Raw genomic sequence first — 22838 nt, 5'->3', positions numbered from 1 at the left:
CCGAGTTGTTGGCAGTAACAATATTAAATCCTTCGTCACATGTGCCTATCGAAAAGTCGGATTTCCCTTGCTGGTTCCTAATTGGTACAAGAAACATTGATATACATGGAAAAGTATAGACCTTCTCATTCCTCTGGAGACTTAAGCATGGCATTACATGCTCCTAAGAATACAGCGATCCTGACAGGATTTAAAAAATAATTTGTCTATTACCAGCTGGTTCGTGGAGAACGAGAGAACATTGCTTTATCCGCATGAAGAACTTATTACAAGTAGATTAGGAAGATCTAAACGGGTAATTCTTTGCAATAATTGATGTTGGAAAATACCCGAGTAATGTCAGGCATTCGAATCAGTAGCCAGGTAGAGTCACGAGGCGGAATCGGTAGATGGGTATAGTCGCTCAATGGAATCGAGATTTGGGAACATTTTGTACCGTCGCGCGCTCGAATAGATACCAAGATATTGTCACACACCTTAATCGATACCATGCCAGACTAGTGCCAACGTTCTAGTGTTGAGAGCAAAGGTCTATCACGACAAACGTGGGTAGCCAATCATAAAATGCCTATTCATGACGTCACACTACTTCCTTTTATACAAAACGAGCATTATAGTTATGTATACTTTCACACAAGGAATCGAATAAATCCAAAATTGAGAAAATGCTCAATATGATGAACTGCTGATAAATAAATAAATAGATAAATAATAACTCGAAATATAGCACTTTGATTTTTACATAGTCACTTCCAACTGTTTACTGATAGTGAAAGAATAGATTTTAAGGAATTGCTGATATAAGAACATTTTATTTCACTTTGTACATCGCCATACCCCATTCTTAAGCGAAATAACCCTTTCGTTCTCTTGTTATGATAGTTCTCTTTCCCATGAGAGGTAAACGGCGGTACAAATACATGGCTGCGAATCATACAGAAGCGTTTTTCGTGGAAAAATATGTCCAAATCAAACACGAAATGTACGGAAGACGAAATCCTTGAAATGATCGAATTTTTGGTAAGCAACGTCTTCCCCGAGTCTGGTGGTCAGATGTTCCAACAGACTAGGCATATGTATGGGAATAAAATAGGACTCTCTCTTGGCTGACTTGTTTTTCGTTTCATACGAAGCTGAATTTATATAATCAAAGCAGGTCACAAGGACCCTGAAAATGCGTTTCATTTCGCTTTCAGGTATATTGATGAGGTCTTGTCTTAAAAAACAAGAAATTAATTGCCAACGTCAATCGTATATACCCACTAGAATTGGTAAAATCATGACTGATTCTTCTACATCAGCCGTTCCTACAGCTTTCCACCAGGCTGTATAATAAGCATGAAGATTTCAATTTCCCTGTTGTGCATTTTCCATTTTTTGATAGCCAGAACCCTGCATTCCAAACCTATGGGGTTTACATGTCGCAGTGCATTTAATATCCAAGGGCCTGTTCGAATTTCATGCAAGAAAAGACAAACTCGTAGCACAAATGCAGGTTAATGAAAACTATTGGGAAGTTCTATGGTCCCCATTGTGATCTCATTTAGAAATATTCTATTTCTTTGTGCGATATGAAGCTGGACATGTTTGATGCTCTTTAGTTCGCCTGTTGTCATTTACCTTGTACTCATATGGAACGTGACAACACTTAAATTGATTGACTAAGATTTACATGACAGGTGTCGTCTATGAAGCAGAACCTCCTTCCTGAACGCCTAGTCTTATTCTCTTTGAATTTTTTCTGGAGTCTCCGTGTAGATTTTTGTCTTTTTATATCTATTAGTATTTTTTATTTGAGTTTGGATTATGATTATGCTGACTTGTAAGTATTTCATTGGTTTTTATTGCGAACGTTCTTTCATGTTATCCTCGAGATGTTTAAAAACAGTAACTAACACAGTTGTTAGGATCATGACATAAACAGATACAGGTCACTGAAGACTAGATATATTATTACTGGAATTACTTTTACCAAGGCAAGCTAATCGATGTAAACTATTGTCACACCTGTGCACCTATACACACATGAATGAATGTCTTACCTTAGGAATTAGCGAATACAATAAGTCATGATTAATTTAGGCCCTTAGCATGTCTGATAACGTCTGGACGGAACAGCTGTATGATTTCGTTATTTGGCTCTACGTTATCTACTTTTTAATCTGTATTTCAAAGTACTGTACACGTGTACAATCCTTATAAGTGTGTTAAACATTTATCGACTTGAGGCTTCACATATTCTCTAGGTCTGAACATTTGATTACTTGTCCCTCTATAAGTTTGCTATATGGTAAGAATATCCCCTTTGGGGTTATATTTTTAGGCGAATGATTTCTGCTCTTTACACGAAGAGACACTGTACTGTTGGACTAGAAATATATAGAAATACTACAACAGCTAGAAAATATGTTTCGCAGATCTAATGTAGAGAGACATAAGGATTTGCTTAAAGCGAAATCTGACGCTAAACTGTAATAATCATGGGTTTATAGTTATGGGTTGAAATAATGATAAGGTGGAAGAATCGTTTAACCTTTGCACTCAAAACACAGTAATATCATAACACTAACAGACACTTCCTGCATATAATATCTATATGATTATAATAAAAAAGAAATTTATGAAATCGATTCTTTAACGATGAAATTATCAATAAAGACAACGATTCTATTATTTCAGCATTGAGTAGGTAAATAAAGCGTTTAAGCTTTGAAATGAATAACAACACACGGATATGATTAAAATAAGCCGTCATATTTACACCAAATCACGATGAAAAGTAGGCCACACATGATTAAATAGATCGTTGTACAGATTATAAAGTAGTAATTCCGGAAGGGTAAGTATTTTCTTCGAAATTGTGTAAATCTAGGTCAAATTTAAAGCATCACCGACAACCACCGTGTAAATCTAGGTCAAATTTAAAGCATCACCGACAACATTTTTATCAACCAGGTACCAATCCCATCATTCTCGTAATATACTCCAACAGGAGTCAGAATCATGAATTGAAAACTGATTTCTTATTTTGAAAAGGCAAAATTAATTTCGATTGATTTTCTAAAAGAATATATTCTTTTTTTTCAGAAATGAATTTTACAATGTAATCCAATGCATTTTGAAGCTCTTTGAATTCCACATTTTTATAATTTCGTTTCCTCAATACAAGTGCATTCACACATAGAATGCGTTATGAACAGTAATATGATCTTTAGTTAAGGACACGTGTCAATGACTTTAAGAGGTAGAAAGCTATCGATGATGATAAGGATTCTTATTTTGAAGTTTAAGAATAATGTGTCTACCATAGTTTATCTTACACATGGAGCTGTAATGATCGGAATACATCAACAAGATATAATGATGGCAAACAGCTGTATTTTAGCACTTGTATTTATTCGACAGAATTATATTCTGATTTACTTAAACGTTTCACTTAATTTAAATATATGCTTAAATAAGCAATTTAATTTGTATAAAAAACAAATTTATCTACGAAAACTCAAATGTTTCAATTTAAATGTAGAACTATTTTTCCACGCGGAGCAATAACTTTGAAGTGCGGCATCAGGCACAATTTAGCGTAACGTCAATGTCAGGTAAACAAAGATTGAAATAAGTCAGTCAAATGATTGAAGTTTCTATATTCTTAATCGATTTTAATAAATGTTGTACAATAGATAAAATACATAGTCAGTGTCTTGAAATATAAACAACATTTCTGGTCGATAAATAACACAGAAGTGTCTCAACACTTCAGTCTATCATCATCTCTGCCAAACTCAACTTATATTTTAAGACAGTGGTCATGCACTGAATATTCTCTATATACCCGCTGCTGACATTTACAATGACTATGGTTACTTTAGTGCCGGTTACAATAAATGCTTAGCATAACGTTGACAAAGCAATTAGAGATTTCACCGAGAAATAAGATTATCTAATTCAAATGTCTCTGATGGGGGATCCCTAATGTTCAATATATTCGATATCAGTAATCCAAAGTTCCAAACCCTAATGATGCATTTAACAGCAAAGTTCTCAATCTTTCATGTTGTTAACTAGGTGTAGTGCTAAGAAGATAACGATAAACATTTTATTTAAATATATAATAAGTACATCATTTGCAGACTAAAACCTATAAACAAAATAATATAATGCAGAAGATATATCAGTTTATATACATATCTTTGTACAATTTATAATGTTAAAACCTAACAGAAACAAAAGGATATATCGATATATGAAGTAATGATGATTTATACAAACATTTAATAAAACAAGAGCAATATATAAACAAAGGAAAGATTTACACGGACGCGTCTGGTAAAGTACAAGGAGAATAAGACCAGGTGTTGCGGAAGAGTAAACGTCATCTGTTTCTTCGACGACACTCGCCATGTAAATCTTGTAAAATCCAAGTCAGTTATGTCATGTTCTCAAATGAGAACAAGGTATATAACAACGGAAACAACAACAAAGTACAGTGTAAAAAACATTAAACGCGTCCAGCTTCTTATCGCACAATCAAATAGAATATTTCTAAATTGGATCACAATCGCGGCCGTAAACTTCCCATAAATCTGCATCTTTTGAAACCCTTTGTTATGAGTTTGTCCGTCAGTTGACGACTTCTTGCACGAAAATAATGGGAACAGGCTCTTGAATATCGAATAAACTGCGACATAAAAACACCATATCTTTGGGATGTACATTAATGTTGCATTGTTGCTTATTCACAAATGGTAAATAATTCACAACAGGAGAAAAGTGAAAGCTTATCATACAGCGTGCTATTAATGTTGGTTTCGTTGTAGGAGAGGATGCAGATTAATGGCTGAAGTTGTAAAGTCTGTCTCGTCCTCAATTTTCCAATTCTGGTGGATATATACAAATAGGCACTTGTTATCCTGAAACAAAACGTCATCAATATGTCTGAAAGCGAAATTAAAGGAATTTTCAAGGCATTTGTAACTTGCTTTGATTAGCTATTCGATAAATGCAGCTTAGTATGAAATCCTAAACAAGTTAGCTAATAGCGGGCTACACTTTATTCCCATAGGTATGTCAGAAGGCTGCAGGAAGATCTTGCCACCTAACTCGACGCAGATGTTGTCAACCAGAAACTCGGCCATTTTTATGATCTCGTCTTCCGTATATTTCTCCTTTGATTTGAACATACTGTTCACAAGTTACACTTCAGTTTAGTTTACAACCATAAACTTTGTGCCGACCTTCACCTTTCATGGAAAATAATGCTTCTTTCCGTTCAGAATGGTATATGGAGATGTACTAGGTGGACAAACCCGATGTTCTTACAGAAGAATACTATGTTATTCAGGTTTGTGGGACTAACACTAATGGTGTATTTCACTATCGTCAGTAAAGACCTAACGTGTATTCCAGTCTACCACTATGTAACAGTAGCTAACAGTCATTCGGGTGTTTTTGTCATTATAGGTAAAATAGGCTTGGTGATTCAATTTGTCGTCAGCATTTCGAAGAGGCATCATATCGTACAGCATTTGTAATGAATAAGTATCAAAGTTGTTTCTATATAATGTATAGCAAATAGGAAAATTGTAAGAAATTTCAATAAACAAAGTTAGGAATACAGAGGAATGATAACTTTTCAAAAGCGCTTTTTGATTGGCTGACGGTTAATACAAATTAGTGTTTCTTATCGATTACACATACAGGTATAAGGACTACACCTACATCCGTAATGGGAGGACTTAAGTTATGTTACTTCAAACAGAAATTGTGTATGGTAAATGATGTACATATATATATCATGATTATATAAGAACAATCACATCTGAATTGGATGCGAAAACAAGTTTTTTTAACTTATGTTAAACTGTCTCTTGTTTATCGTAATCCATTGGCAAACTGTTAATTAAAAAGTTCTCCTGACATTGTGTCTCATCATACATGTATAGTATGTTGTCTTCTGGTGTATTTAGGTCTTTTTGAATAGCAAATGACACGAAAGATGAAAGTACGTTATACGGTATTAACGACTTGGACAAAAGCAGACACTATCATTGTTTTGACAATAATGAGCTGTTTCAATAATTCATTTTCGGTATACGCCTTATTCTCAGCGAGACTAGAGTTACAGTGACCTAGATTGGTATTGCAGGAGTCACCAATGCAGCAAAGAAAGCTTAATCTTCCAGATCACAATTTCTTTACTCTTTTTACATGTAAACGTTGTGTACTTCAGTACGTAGATCTATCTTGGCACATCAAAAGAGCAACGACAACGAACGGTTATCGTCCACAGCAGGCTGCACAAAGAATCAATGTTTCTATCAAGATTACCCGCTACTCGACTCCGTCCGTGATTGTCTGGATTGTCTGTCGTAATCTGGAATATAACTGTCGCACTACCGATAACCATTTTATTTAGCGCACAGACAGTAAGAGGTATACATCATAGATCTTCCGACGATTGCTCTGTAGTATTCATTCACTGGCCTACAATTGATGTAGTATTTCATTCCAAGATGTAGTCTTACAGCCTAGAGTTCTAACTCGTCACAGCGTGCCTAATTGTATTCAATGATATCGTTTTTACAGCCAAACCGAAAGGGATTTTACGTCTGACGATTTTACGTTAGCATTAATGAAAACGATAGGTGTCCGAAATGTTCTGACTAAGCATCCTCTTCCGATAAGTTAATGAGAACTAAGATAAATTTGTTCCCGGTGACCTTTATCAACTAAATCCGAGTCTATATTAAATCATTAAGGATACATAGGACACTAATTATGGTGGTTCATTAGGAAAATTATGACGAAGCTCTGATAATTGGTATAAAAGTCGAAAACAGTCGATAAGGGAAAGTCGAATACAGTCGATAAAGGAAAGTCGAATACAGTCGATAAATGAAAGTCGAATACAGTCGATAAAGATACGAGCAATACCGCTGTTGTAAAGTCACTGACCAAAGCTTAATCGATATTCAAAAGCGTATCTCGAATGTTAGAATTTCTCCGAAAGATTTTTAATACAAATGCAAAAAGTTGTGACACATATTGTTAGGTATCTTCAGGTTAATGAGAGCTATTTGGAAATATTCTATATCTTATGATATGGTAGTCATTCTTTTCCCTCGGTATTTGTTAATCTGTCTGCCCGGGCTCTCAGTTTGAGAGCGTGGAATTACTTGGATGACCCAAGTGGTTTTTTTAGAGCACAAGGCTTACATTTTCCGGTCGTTTTGTCTTATAATCTTTGTACAAATTAAAAGGTGTCTAGTATGATTGATGATTGCCATGTAACTAATCTAATTTATTCGTCTAAAGGCGACATGAATCTTCACAAAAGACAGGGAGATAACTTATCGTGTAAAAGGAGAATACGTCAATGTATTCCGGAAGGGAAATAGTCTTCTGCTTCATCAAAGACTTGCGATCTTGATCAATCAAAGTAAAGTCATAAAACTCATTTAATACTCTTATGACATTTGCCCCTTAACATGGCAACTGCTTTTACTTGGCATGCCATTAATCTATATGATAAGTGTGCCGACTTTATTAGTCTTCACTTTCCCTTTGATTGTTTGTATGGTTTTTGCTGAATTTACATGTCTCAACATGTTTCACCACAGATGTCGCCTGTGGACAGACAAGCTCTCAGCACAAAGGACACACATTATTGAAGAAATATTGCGAATGGAATTACCGACATGCTGATCTTATAGCGACAAGAATGCCGATTTGTTTGATGGTGTGTCCTTGTGGTAACGCTGTGGCAGTGACTATGAGACAATACTCCGATCTGTTGTTAGATATTACATAACGTGTGTCTTCGGTAAAGCAGCCTTCCTTTAGAAGCACGCGATCCTATTCTAATCTTTAATTTGATTACCCACGTGCTTCTTTCATTGTTCGACTATGACGTCAAAAACTGTACTCGTTAAACTTGTTCTTACTCTTGAGAAATATAGAAATAAACTGACACTTCAGATCAGGGTCAAAAAAGCAAAAATTAAGTTGTTCTCATCACATAAACAAATTGTAGAAACAACAAAAAGTTACCAATGCGTTAACCAAATCATAATCCATACCTTAATTCAATAAATCTAGGGCAAGATATGAACAAAAGAAAGATTAACACGGAAACTCCTGAAAAAGTACAAGGATAATAAGAACAGGTGTTGGTCAATCCAAGCATGAAATGTCAGGTTCTCAAGTGAGAACAATGAAACAACAACGCAATTATCAGGCAAACATGAGCATAAAACATGCCAAGCGTCCTATCGCTAAACCAATGAATGGCTATTTCATGTCTAGCTAACTGTTTGCATACCTGTTGACACGATTAACATATACCAAGGGTACGTTTTGTACAAGTATTTACAATTATCGTTAATTTGTATACTCATTCATCAACTATTTTAATCAGATACCTCCCTGAATTTTAACAACTCACACTTTCCAACTAAACTGCACGAATAAGGAGTAATTTTCACTCAAGAATAGAAAATTTGATATCTTTGTATAACTAGTGACAGGATAGTATATACTGCACAAACATTGATTACATTCATTTAATTAATTCAATTACGGTTATAAAATGATATTCATCATAAAATAATTATGACAACACTTACTTGTACAATTTTTCTCCAAGACACACATTTATGTTTGACAAGTTGTCGCAGTCGTACTTGACGTTGGCAAACAGACGCTTATCTTCTGTTGGCAAATCTCTGAACACTGTCGACACAAGTGATATGACGTCTTGTAGCAGGTCAACAGTGTTGACTGCGTCATTCATGAGCAAGGCAAGACTACCTTCAGGATAAATCCTTAGCACCGTTTTATTCCGAGTATATGCCCTCTCAGTTAAAAACCAAGCTATGTGTATATCTGAAAAAAGATTCACAGAGCTCACAACTTTAAATATCCTTCTGGCCATGGCAACACTTGAGTGGATGACTATAATCCGATCTTGCCTGTTCACAGAGGTATTTAAACTACGATACATTTCTTTGTCGGTCATTTTTTTGGAGAATATTTCCTCACTGATGTTCCATTTATCATCGTCCGTGATGCTGTGTAGTTCGTCGTAAAATCCATCAAAGAGAAAATCGTCCTCCAGATACAGAAGAAAATCAAACCAGAAGTTGGCCTGGAAGAACTTTATAAGACCTCTGGCCATATACCGCCAAGAAGGCTCCAGCTTTATATACATTGAGCTCGGTATCTGTAAAAAGGCAGAAAAACGTTATGTCAACAACAAGTAAATTAACAGTATTAAAAATTTACGATAAAAAAGTACGTCTACATTAAACAAAAAACAGAAAAACAAAAAAAAAATACAAAACAAAACAAAAAGAAAATAAATAAAAAAAAAAAAAAAAAAAAAAAAACCAAAAAAAATTGCTTCTTTAATGATGCAGCCAATCCGCTGATTGTACTTGAGATGCATATTCTTCCCAAACGGATATCTATATCCGTCTCAAACATTGGAAACGTTCCGATTAATGTGTCATAATGCCACTAGCATGTCAGAGTTATTTTGATAACTTTGCTGTAATTATTCATTTGGTGAGTGTTTTTGACACCTTAACATCGAATTACGAATTCTACACGGTGTAGATACAGATATGACATAAGATTGACGTCCGTGTATCGAATCAATGATCAAATTAAGGAGAAAAATACATCGAACTTTACGTAGTTTTTTTAGTAAAGCATATTTGCAACATTTTCAGGCAAACTTTCAAACATGTAGGAATAGAGCAGTTTATACAGCAAAAACATGAAGTCTATGATCAAACTTAATTTTTAGTTCAATCGTTTATGTCAACTTCCCCTCGGTATAACAAACCAACACATTCAAATTCCATTATTATATCTCATTTTGCACATTGCTGTCACTTCAAACGTCGGATCACAAGATGTTTGGGAAAGGTCGTTTATCTGATATGTGATAGTGATCGCGTGTTTGATGCGAGTTCCTTGGATGAAGCTACCGAAACCTTAGACCTTAGGGATACTTCGGTTGACAAGCACTATAAGCAATTGTCGATTTGTTTTGTCGTTTTTTCTGTGTTTCAAATAGACAGAAAAATAACAAACTGATATAAAGCTTTCTTTCCGAAAAGATCACAACTCTCTTAAGTATAGCTTTTCAATGAATGTTATAGACAAGTATCGGTCCCTCTGTGACTTGTTTGCCTTAGATGGAACTGGAGTATTCTTCCAAGTGTGTTTTGATTAGGGCGTATTTTACATATAACATTTTCTGTAGCATTCCGTCTCTGGTGGCACTGCAGTTATAAATTACTTTCTTATTTTCAGTAACTCGGTTTTACAAATAATTGAGCACAGGTTTGAAATATACATTTGTAGGTATTTTCGATAAAAAAAAAAAAAAAAAAACAACAACCCAAAAAAAATATATATATATATAAAATATATATATATATATATATATATATATATAAAAAATTGAATCACCTTTACAAAATATCTTTAAGACCAATAAAATCAAATAAAATAAGATAAAACCGGACGTATCTATTTACTTTCTTATTTGTTTACTTTTTCTACAACCCGATATAGTGTTTTGTTGATGATGATTTAACAGGAAAACGGTTATAATAGCATAAAATCAACTTTTTAGCAAATACATCTAAGTTGAATAGGCATTCAAAGTCTTGGATCTGAGCGTATACTACTACTTAACCAGGTTCTTAATTATCATTATCTGTACATCTTCATCAAAAAGTTATGTAGGTTAAAGTGTTTGTTTGGAGTGGTTATTAACTCGTCAATATTCACACAGTAAAATCCAGCAAGTGTCAGTTACCCTAAATGATTACACACAGAGATATTCACACAGTAAAATCCAGCAAGTGTCAGTTACCCTAAATGATTACACACAGAGATATTCACACAGTAAAATTTAGCAATCTCCACATTCACACATAAATCTATTGTTTAAGACTGCCCATCTTTATACATAAAACTATTGTTTAAGACTGCCTCCCTCTTCACATAAATCTGTTCCTTAAGACTGCCTATCTTTATACATAAATATATTGTTTAAGATTGCCTGTCGCTTTACATAAATCTATTCGTTAAGACTGCCTATCTCTCAATGTCTGTGAAAGGAAATTTGCATTCACTTTTCCAATCAACAATACATGTTTTTGTCGGTATAAGACTAAATTGTTGCACGAATAATTGACGATCAAGTTTCTAGTTTGCTCGTAATACGTCTCCATCGAGACCGAGCGTTTTTCATGTTCACTGAAAACCTTTGTAAAGGAAATCCACTGAGTAGAAACCGTATTGGCTGAAAATCATACCTCGACGTACTTCATCGCTCTTGTTCTAAAATCCATTTATTATATAGAAGAAAAATCAAATTAATGAATTGAAAACGTTCTATTGCTGTCTTCCAGAGACTATCAAATAGCCATTTATCAAATATACAATTAGTTCAGTAGATTCGAGTTTGCGTCAGTGAAGTCTATGAAATAACCATGGATAAATGGCGCTTTCGTCCAGACGGGAGAGGCAATTTACTGGAGTGTCCGTCCAACAAACACGAGGTGTGCCTAGTTATCCTGTAAATCAAAGACTCTGCTGGACAGACATATTTATAGCTCATGACAAGACAATGTTATATTTGATCATCATCATTTTGTCACACCCAGTTACGTCCTCTAGAAAATAAAAAATAACGGTGTCTACGAACGAGAATCAGTTTTGTAACATCTGTCTTTCTTCTAGTCCTACCAGTAATTCAGTCAGTATTATCGACCAAACTCAAACATATAGATAATCGACAAAACCGATTATTTCTAGAATTTCCGATTATATCTTGAATTTCAGTAAAAGTAATTCTTGGTATGCTATTTGGAAATTCAGGTATCGGAGCAATGTAATTTAAGATTGAAAACTGGCCTCGTGTTTAGATAGATATTTCGTTGTGATATTATTTTTTCTGTCATAACGCCTCAGTTTTATCACCAATGTTAACCATTTCGTTTGGTGCTTACACAAATGGTATTTGTTATTTACGACAGAGTGATCTTTCGCGGGAACAAATGTACTTGAGCGGTGAGCGAGGCACTATAATACATCATTGTTGGTGCTGACTGTCTTTACAGACCCGGAATTGGAAACTAGCGAAGGAACACATGAAGCTCTTCGATAGCTCTCGTATTTTACTGGTATATTGATAATACACTGACATTTCTTATACTCATATTTCTGCTTTAAACAAACGCACAAAACGAGACTGAAAACGAGGTATTACATTGTCAATTTTTAATGTACATATCGGAACCGACTGACTTGTTGAGTTAACACTAGATATGATATCATGCTTTGTGTTTTAAATCTATATTGTTATTGTGAAAGGTAAACAAGCAATACACAATATATAACAAAGACAGTAGCCTTCATTATAAAGAGTTGTGACACCAAGTATATATAAAAAAAATTAAAAAATTAAAATATTTTGTGGTGAAAATGTTTGACATAAGTGTCATTTATTACAGAAAGGCCGTGCTGTTTCCTTCCCTGTTCTTGTCATGGAGCGTGTGATTACCAAACCCTGTTCTAGGTTCGTGTGATTACCAAACCCTGTTCTAGGTTCGTGTGATTACCTTGACCTTGTCATGGAGCGTGTGATTACCAAACCCTGTTCTAGGTTCGTGTGATTACCTTGACCTTGTCGTGGAGCGTGTGATTACCAAACTCTGTTCTAGGTTCGTATGATTACCTTGACCTTGTCGTGGAACGTGTGATTACCAAACCCTGTTCTAGGTTCGTGTGATTACCTTGACCTTGTCGTGGAGCGTGTGATTACCAAACTCTGTTATAGGTTCGTGTGATTACCTTGACCTTGTCGTGGAGCGTGTGATTACCAAACCCTGTTCTAGGTTCGTGTGATTACCTTGACCTGGTCGTGGAGTGTGTGATTACCAAACCCTATTCTAGGTTCGTGTGATTACCAAATCCTGTTCTAGGTTCGTGTGATTACCTTGACCTTGTCGTGGAGCGTGTGATTACCAAACCCTGTTCTAGGTTCGTGTGATTACCAAACCCTGTTCTAGGTTCGTGTGATTACCTTGACCTTGTCGTGGAGCGTGTGATTACCAAACCTTGTTCTAGGTTCGTGTGATTACCAAACCCTGTTCTAGGTTCGTGTGATTACCTTGACCTTGTCGTGGAGCGTGTGATTACCAAACCCTGTTCTAGGTTCGTGTGATTAGATTACCAAACCCTGTTCTAGGTTCGTGTGATTACCTTGACCTTGTCGTGGAGCGTGTGATTACCAAACCCTGTTCTAGGTTCGTGTGATTACTTACTCTCTGTAGTGGAGCGTGTGACTTACATGTATTTCATAGTAGAAAATTATCTCATGTAAAATAAATATCGATCGTTTTCATCAGTAGGGTGATAAATAACATTTGAGAAATGCTTCCGTTGAAAATTTAATTAAAAATCTGATCGGAAACGGAGAGTGAAAAAAAAAACAAATTACAATTTTTAGACAGAAGATGCTCTGTTGCAGCGGTATTGACTCAAAGTATGACGTTTTACAAATGAAAGAGAAACAAGAAAAACGTTATACTAGCCGTCAACACTGATCGTTTAAGTCATTTATCTCAAACACATTGGACATTATCTAAGCAAAAGGGAAGGTGGAAACTAAGTGTAAAACAGTTTTGTAAACAAATCAATTTGATTTTACACGTGAATGGATCTTTAGAAGATAGTGCGTGTTATTACATAACGAGGTAATATTTCTGAGAGTCATGGGGTTTATCTTGCAGTTTCGTTCCGTTTCTGTTCTGTTGTATTACCCTGATAGAGTTCGATACCAAATTAACGAAACGAAATCGAACAGTTAATGTCTCAGATTAAATAGCAAATCAAGTTTGTAAATATCAATACATCGCGTTTACAGCAGCACAGTACCACAGAGATAGCCATGTAAAGATAATTCAGAGTTTTGAAAGCATATTTCTGAACTCGAAATGAGAGTATCTTAATACGTTTTCTATATAATACTTAGTGCGTGTGTCGATTTCTGTATCATATAACTTTTGGTGTTTACTATTTCACACCCTCAGTGCTCTTTAAAAATGTCACAGATGACATTTCTTTTTCATTTTTTTAATTATAGATCACAATTTTTAAAATTTTTTTGAGACGTGTTGTTCACGTGTTACTCTCATTGTACCAATCAGATTCGATGTACGTATTTTATTTTGCATAATTATGGAATCACCTCTTCACGAAATCTGTGACTTATCATTCTGTGTATTTACTCTCTCATTCCGAATACTTTTGGTTCAGACGGAATGACACCTTCATAATCTTCATAAAACTTCACCTCTATACTGTCTAGGACGTGTACAAGTGCATCTGACTTTTGTTTTCGTAACGGATATCAAGAATGACCATTACTGTCTGTGATTGGCTGAAACAATCTGATGGATTGTAATAAAACTTTATCGAAAGGCTGATACAGACAATGCAAGCTCACTTCATGGCTTCTAATTCATTTGAATAAGCAAATCAATTACTACAGAATCTGATATACAGGAGTAGTATCATGAGCCCGCAAACAAAACAGACAATGAAAAACAAAATGGCCGCTATCGCTCCCCTCTGGTTGGTTAATGCACAGGAACGTAAACAGCACAAGCTAAAATCCAGTCAACTATAGCAACATACAAAAAAGGTAGGAAACTTCCCCGTTCCAGCCCAGCCGCTGTATGACGAATGTATGTCATTTCTAAATATAGATTTTCTAGGAGCTAGTTGATTGGCTAGCTCTTGAGAGTTCCTTTATAGGGATCTACTGAATGACGTGACTGCTTGGAAAACTCGAGCGCAGATATAGTGACATTTCACAGCGCAACTTGATGTAACACATGTCCGTAATATTGATTAAAGATTCTTCAAACGTGTTTTAGTGTAAGTTTACATTTTAAATAGTGCAAATAGTAAAAATATCAAATTTTGTACTTTTTTAGGAACTCCGAACGGCGTTCCGAGGATCTCGAACGTGCAAGTTTCCTACCTTTTTCTATGGTACTATAGTGGACTGGAATTTTGTGTGTTTAAGACTCAGTTTTCTGTGGTAGATGTAAGCATAGTAGGACACTAGGAATACTACAGAAGGGTTGGGATAGTACAGAGGAAACGGGCGACTTTTGCTACTGATCGCAAAATCAAGTTTTTTATTTACAATTACTATATATGGATTCCAGGGGTTCGATTCCTGGAACGGATTTGAAAATGTACAGTGTCTCCTGTTAGACCACTTCCTCGTGTACTAAGGGTTTTCCCCCACAGTAAGAGACCCATAGCGCGTTTACATCCGGGCCACAGAGATTGATTAGATAAAGTACAAATAAATTATTTCGCAATTGTTGTAAATAATTTTTTTTTCTAATCTGTGAATTAATTATTGACATTAGGTTTCGTTCCGTATTTATTTTTAGTTTTCCTGACAATCATTCTTCATAAAAATTGATTATTACTTATTTTTGGTTTGTGAGATAATTAAGCTGATGACTGTGTCATGTTTGTGTTGGTATTATGTACATGCTGTGTTGACTTCACTGTGACACTTATCCAATATTAACATCGTAACATTAATGTTTGATGTTACTGCTTTTGTCTTTGTTTGAACAGCTCTTGCTATCGGTCATCCGTAGATATACTTACAATGATTACAAGTGCAAGCAGAATATTTCATAATTAAACTGGAAATGATCACTTCAGTATTGGTTAGTCTGGTGTAGACGTACTGGGATATACAACCGTAATTGATGTAAAACGGCAGAATTTAGCGTAAACAAACCGCTCGAAAGTTGTCTTACATTGTTTGAAGGCTTGCGGCAGAATCATGTAATCGTCAAAGTTTATATGATTGGAAGAATGTATTGATACGAAAAATATGGTCGACGGACTGAAATTAAAAATATCGATCACACGTAATACGGCTGTACACAACGATAGTAAACATCGGTGTGTGTGTCTAACTAGCTAGGATCGCCCGATCCACGTGTCGTTGTATAAAGGCCACAGCACATCCCGGCCCCCGGGCATACATTGTAGAGTAGGTCGTCTCATACAAAGGAGTGTAACCTCGGCGCAACTAGATACACAGATTACCGGCCGAACCGATCTCAGTTTGTCATCAACACGGTTCATCCTTAGGTAACTGTAGACAATCTGTGATAAATTATATTACACAGCAAGAATTGCTTATACGTATGACAGCATTGACCTTCTGTCTACCCGAGACATTTTTATCGTAACGTTACAAGTCTAAAGACCCTTTTCAAAACTGTTGAGATTTGTAAAATTCTAGGTTATCTGAAAGATGTTGGTGTATATAATAGACTATGACTTACCATTTTAATTTTTTTGTGAGAACATATCCATTTAAGATTTTTAACATTTGTCTTTCACCTTTTAGTTTCTTTGGTGTTATTTCCGTTTTGGATCGCTGTGTGTTTTACCGGTTGATGGCCCTAATGACCTTTTATGTGTTGACGGGTCATTAAGAATGTCACAATAATAATCATTATTGTACTTATGGTATCGTTTTAAATAATCTTCAAGCTTCAAGTTATTACATGTCTTCAAATTATCGCGTGACTTTGAACTTTAAATCTTCACTTGATATTAACTTAACACATGGTTAACGATTATCATACGTCTCAAGTTATCCTATTGCGTAAATGCACGTGCATTTCTGTCTAAATCACGTGTACATATAAACTAAATTCAGAAAAACATTTTGTAATTATTTCTGAAATGATTTACACACCCATTGCATCCAACAACATGCTTTAACAGCAAAATGACACTTAAATGACAGAGAAACTATCTCTCCCCCTTTTTTTGTCTGAACTCAACATCGCATTATCTTTTTCCTGAGTTCATTAACAAAGTACAGTACTTAGCGAAAATACCATTTGTAACTAGCAGAAATATATGATAATCATGATAATGTTTCCACCAGAAAACCGGATGTCTACCCCAAAATTCAGAAACAGAGAAATTTTGAATTTCTGTAGATCAATTAAGATTTTATATTAAAATCTTTATATTGAATATATCTTAAAAACCATTATATCGCACATAATTACCGTGTACTAAATATAGGTTTACTATTTTTTAACTGTAGATCCCTTTATTGGGTTGGTTGGTGTACTTTGCAAATCGATTGGTTGTCAATAGATCTAGGATGCAAATAGCAGCTACTTTGGTACACTGCTAGTATATCTGTAATCTACAACATCAGGTCAGAACCAATTACTTTTCTCAAGAATAGCTGTCGTTTTACTGGCTACTGTCTTATCTAAAGAGATGGTCAGATAAAGTGTTCCAGCACTTTTACCTGTAACGTGGATGCGTGTTATACATGTTTGAGACAACTGGAGGCGTGAACCAATTGGCTGTATTGAATGTTATGAGATCTAAACACTTAAGGAATATTCACACCCACTGTAAATAATGCATGACGCAATACAGACCAAAGCTACACAAACGTAGTGTGTGATCGATCTTTGTTTATTTCATTGTCATCAACAAAGTGTTCATTACAGGCAACATTCGCGAGAAAGATACAGCTGCTGTTTATAGTGCGTATTTTTCTAATTTAAAAAAAAATTGGGTTGCAACAATAGCAGCGAGGAAGACGATGTCAACGATACTGTGGCAGCACCACCGTCCTCATACTCACTGCTGTCGCTGCTGATGTGTTGTGGTGTTTACCAAAATACTGGCCAGTATGTAATTATCACTGTCAGTATGTTATTATCACTGTCAGTATGTAATTATCGCTGTCTGTATGTAAGTATCACTGTCTGTATGTAAGTATCACTGTCTGTATGTAATTATCACTGCTTGGATATCTAATCCATCAGAAAGACCTAGCATAACACAAAAGTGAAAAGCCCCTTTCAATGTAAATTCAGAATTGGATACAGTACAGTAAAACAATGATTAAACTGTATCACACAGCTACTGTATTGTGTTCTTCTCAGCGTAGAGAATCACGTGTCTATAACGACTAGTCAGTCTATATGTCTAACCTGGTAACCTATGACTAGCTTATCAGGTAGGTAAAGTATGGAAGACGGAAAAAAAGTTTCATCCGTTTTTACTGCATAGCAGATAAACATCTACTTCAGAGAGGCGATATTGGCGAAAGTAGCAGAATGAATTCTGTTAGATTTATCAAGAACACCAAATGGGAGGTGGGAGGCGGGAGGCGGGAGGTAGTGGGCGGGAGTCGGGAGATGAAACTTATATTAGCAGTGGACTACGGTAGCGTTACCCATTACATTCACATTTCAACAATATAGTTTACCTCTGTGAAAATAAAAAGTTTATAGAAACATCTACACAGATAGCATTGTTAAATGGAAGTACAATTCATTCACCAGATGTATAAAAATGTAAAATGTTCATATTTAGTTGAAGTATTGAATCTCGCTAGAAATGAGAGATAGTGTGCTACAATTAATGTAACTCGAAAGTCGTTAACATTATTATAAAGAACGTAAGTCCGAATCCGATGTCTGGCAGATTTATTTCTGTCCAAATACTGACCCGAATATGTTGTAAACGGCCATACACTTGTGCCTTGTGACGCAGACAGTGACAAACATCTGCCTGTGTCAGCCATACAGAGGGTCAATTATTAGGTTTAATCAGTTAGAGGTCTTTAAATGGTCGCGTTAGCGTTTGATCTGTATGTAATTAACTGTATGAATCAATCTCGAGTCAACGTCAGATTAAACTCGTTACAATTCAGTGTAGCAGAATGTTCGATATGTTTTCATTAAAAAGGCTGGTCCAAAACGCCTTTTCTGTAACTATGGTTCGATTTTCTGTCCATAGTGATGGAGAAAACAGTGCAAGCGCCCACAATTGACGTGTGCGATCTCGTGACTCGATCAACAGGAAATAACTGAGCCCCGGTCAGTTACAAAAAGCTTTAGGGTGATTACATCCCGTGTAAAGTTAACAGTCAAACAAGTGCACTTGTCCAGGTTTTTACGGGAATCGCCTTCACCACATGTATTGACAATAGCCAGTGCAATCCAACGGCAGCTTGATTACACCATAACACACGAAACTGCCTCATTTCGCCGGTGGATAATTGTCCATATCTTTGTCATGTTGGTAAGGGAATCAACATGGAGAGTTCGCTGTTAAAGAGTGATCAAAACTGCAGTTTTTAGATGACAGACGAATAATATAATATTGACTTGAAGGGATGGCTATGACACACATGAAATATGTATGCACTTTATACAATTTATAATGAAGGTAACCGATGTTTGTAGAAATTGTGAAATATGTTTTTTTTCTGTTTAGTTTCTTAGTCCAGTCATCCTCAGCCATACCGAAAAACGCCACTTTTAATTCCCAATAACAATACGAAATGAAGCCACCAGCAATGAAATGATATATATATATAACTCACACATGACGCGTTTTACTTGTTGGCCGTGAAACAATAACATCCAAAAATGAGCATGTTCACACCATAACACAAAGTGATGTTGACAATGTTTTCTATTTTCGTTTTCTGTTCCTCATTACCACCACTCTGCTATCTCCTTCGCACGTCCCCGCAATACGCATGGTAGGCAGCAGTGAGCAATAGAGCTGTCACGCTGGTGTTGAAACACCTACAGCCAATTATTGGTTTCAAAATTATTTCAATGTTCAGTAAATCAAACACCTTTCTGAAGAGTAAAACATATGCTGTTTTAGCATTGGAAGTAAAAACTCAGTTTTGCAAGTTCCTACAGTCAATTAAGGAGCTGCATTGTGACATCATGGGCACAGCTTCGGTAGATTCAATATCTTGCGTGAATGTTTTAATCAAACATAACAACGCTACAGCAGGACTGTACAAGATGACTTCTTTATTTTATTGGATTTTGTTCTACTCTCTAAAATGCCACTGCTCTCTGAATGTCTTATTTCCTGTCTAATTCGTATTTGATTTCCTTGCACACCATTATGCCGCATGGTTTGTCTAACGACACCGGTATCACAACTCACATACATGTCGTGACATTTGACAATCTTGTGAACGTCATTACCAAACTAGAACTTCGTGAAATAAAATAGCTCTCGTCGTTGTTGAACATTCATCTGAATCTAACGTTTTCGTGTTTGTGGATTTTGATAAACAACATTTATCTATCTAACATCTGATAAGGTATACAGTTTTCTTTAGTACAAAGCTTTCATCTCGTTTACGTCCCAACAAATAATGCGTTTTGTTTTGATTAAAGTCAAGATTATTTTTGGATCAAACCGACAGTAAATTCACTTTAGTCTAAATGATAATTTAGTGGTTAGTGTAGATGTTTGGATGTATTCACAATACACATCAATTCAGGGGCCAGAAAAGGTTTATCTAAATCACAAATATCAGCTACTGGGCCAGGAAAGGTTTATCTAAAAGACAAATATAAGCTGTCGGGGGAGGAAAGGTCTATACAAAAGACAAATCAGCTATCAGGACATGAAAAGTTTATGCTAAGTACAACTAAGCAATTTACATTTTTAATATGGCTGAGAAAAACTCTATTCGAAGTCGTCGATGAATTACAGGTTTACAGAACGGTACATGTAAACAATCACAGATAGGAACATTCTCTAATTCAGACTTCTTAGAGAACACGTGACAGTGAGGGATCGCAAACCGATCAAGCAAGCTGTTGCTTTCTATTTGTCTTGTCTTGACCTGCCTCCTGATGTTTTGAAGTTGTTATTACGCACCAATGTGAGTGCGAAGGTGCTTGTGTTCGCATGGCGGCGTTTTTTCTTCTTCTAGAAATAAAACTTTTATTCATACAATTAATACGACAACACATGCTTGCGTTGTGTATTTTTGTAACAAAATATCTTTTTTTTTCTGATTTTATTTAAACGTTTTTCGATCGAAACTTTCATATCGTTGTCAACAGAGTAATAATGATAATAATAAAAAAAACCCCAAAAAACAAAAAACATCATGCAAGAGTTCCCGGTTGGTGTCGAATTTTACAGAAAACTTTAGCGTCATCAACAGTCTTTGACACTTGCTGTCAACCCGGCGTGTTGTGCGAGCTATGAGAATACTCTGTGCTTAAGTGATGGGTTTGTTTTTGTGATGGGTATTGACAAGTTGCTCCAGAGTGTCGACAAATATTCACCGGGGAAATGTCAAGGTACCGACAAAAAGATTACATAGAACCAATCAGCACGCCCAAAATAAGCTAGAAACATCAGAACATCCACCACACACTACAACCAATCAGCACGCCCAAAATAACCTAGAAACATCAGAACATCCACGACACACTACAACCATTCAGCACGCCCAAAATAACCTAGAAACATCAGAACATCCACCACACACTACAACCAATCAGCACGCCCAAAATAACCTAGAAACATCAGAACATCCACGACACACTACAACCAATCAGCACGCCCAAAATAACCTAGAAACATCGGAACATCCACGACACACTACAACCAATCAGCGCCATCAAAATAACCTAGAAACATCAGAATATCCACGACACACTACAACCAACCAGCACGCCCAAAATAACCTAGAAACATCAGAACATCCACGACACACTACAACCAACCAGCACTCCCAAAATAGCCTAGAAACATCAGAACATCCACGACACACTACAACCAATCAGCACGCCCAAAATAACCTAGAAACATCGGAACATCCACCACACACTACAACCAATCAGCACGCCCAAAATAACCTAGAAACATCGGAACATCCACGACACACTACAACCAATCAGCGCCATCAAAATAACCTAGAAACATCAGAACATCCACGACACACTACAACCAATCAGCACGCCCTAAATAACCTAGAAACATCAGAACATGCACCACACACTACAACCAATCAGCAAGCCCAAAATAACCTAGAAACATCAGAACATCCACGACACACTACAACCAACCAGCACGCACAAAATAACCTAGAAACATCAGAACATCCACGACACACTACAACCAATCAGCACGCCCTAAATAACCTAGAAACATCAGAACATGCACCACACACTACAACCAACCAGCACGCCCAAAATAACCTAGAAACATCAGAACATCCACGACACACTACAACCAATCAGCACGCCCAAAATAACCTAGAAACATCAGAACATCCACGACACACTACAACCAATCAGCACGCCCAAAATAACCTAGAAACATCGGAACATCCACCACACACTACAACCAATCAGCGCCATCAAAATAACCTAGAAACACCAGAACATCCACGACACACTGCAACCAATCAGCACGCCCTAAATAACCTAGAAACATCAGAACATGCACCACACACTACAACCAATCAGCAAGCCCTAAATAACCTAGAAACGTCAGAACATCCACCACACACTACAACCAATCATCACGCCCTAAATAACCTAGAAACACCGGAACATCCACGACACACTACAACCAACCAGCACGCACAAAATAACCTAGAAACATCAGAACATCCACGACACACTACAACCAATCAGCACGCCCTAAATAACCTAGAAACACCGGAACATCCACGACACACTACAACCAATCAGCACGCCCAAAATAGCCTAGAAACATCAGAACATCCACGACATTCTACAACCATTCAGCACGCCCAAAATAACCTAGAAACATCAGGACATCCACGACACACTACAACCAATCAGCACGCCCAAAATAACCTAGAAACATCAGAACATCCACGACACACTACAACAAACCAGCACGCCCAAAATAACCTAGAA

The 22838-nt window shown here is 36.2% G+C and overlaps 1 protein-coding gene across 1 annotated transcript in view; it reads right to left on the bottom strand.

Moving 5' to 3' along the window:
* LOC132556631 (glutamate receptor ionotropic, NMDA 3B-like) overlaps nucleotides 1-22838 on the bottom strand; it is a 97413-nt gene that overhangs the window by 48364 nt on the left and 26211 nt on the right. Inside the window, exons 2-3 of the mRNA XM_060221070.1 lie at nucleotides 17324-17338; nucleotides 8625-9220 (exon numbers count right to left, since the gene is read on the bottom strand). Coding sequence (XP_060077053.1) covers nucleotides 8625-9220; nucleotides 17324-17338 — 611 coding nt within the window. The remainder of the gene's footprint in view (nucleotides 1-8624; nucleotides 9221-17323; nucleotides 17339-22838) is intronic.

This window comes from Ylistrum balloti, unplaced genomic scaffold, assembly GCF_031769215.1.
Source record: "Ylistrum balloti isolate Yb309-2 unplaced genomic scaffold, AGI_CSIRO_Ybal_v1 Utg369650, whole genome shotgun sequence".
NCBI classification, from domain to species: domain Eukaryota; kingdom Metazoa; phylum Mollusca; class Bivalvia; order Pectinida; family Pectinidae; genus Ylistrum; species Ylistrum balloti.
The sequence above is the reverse complement of the archived record's forward strand: the minus strand, read 5'-3'. Positions and strand labels throughout refer to the sequence as shown.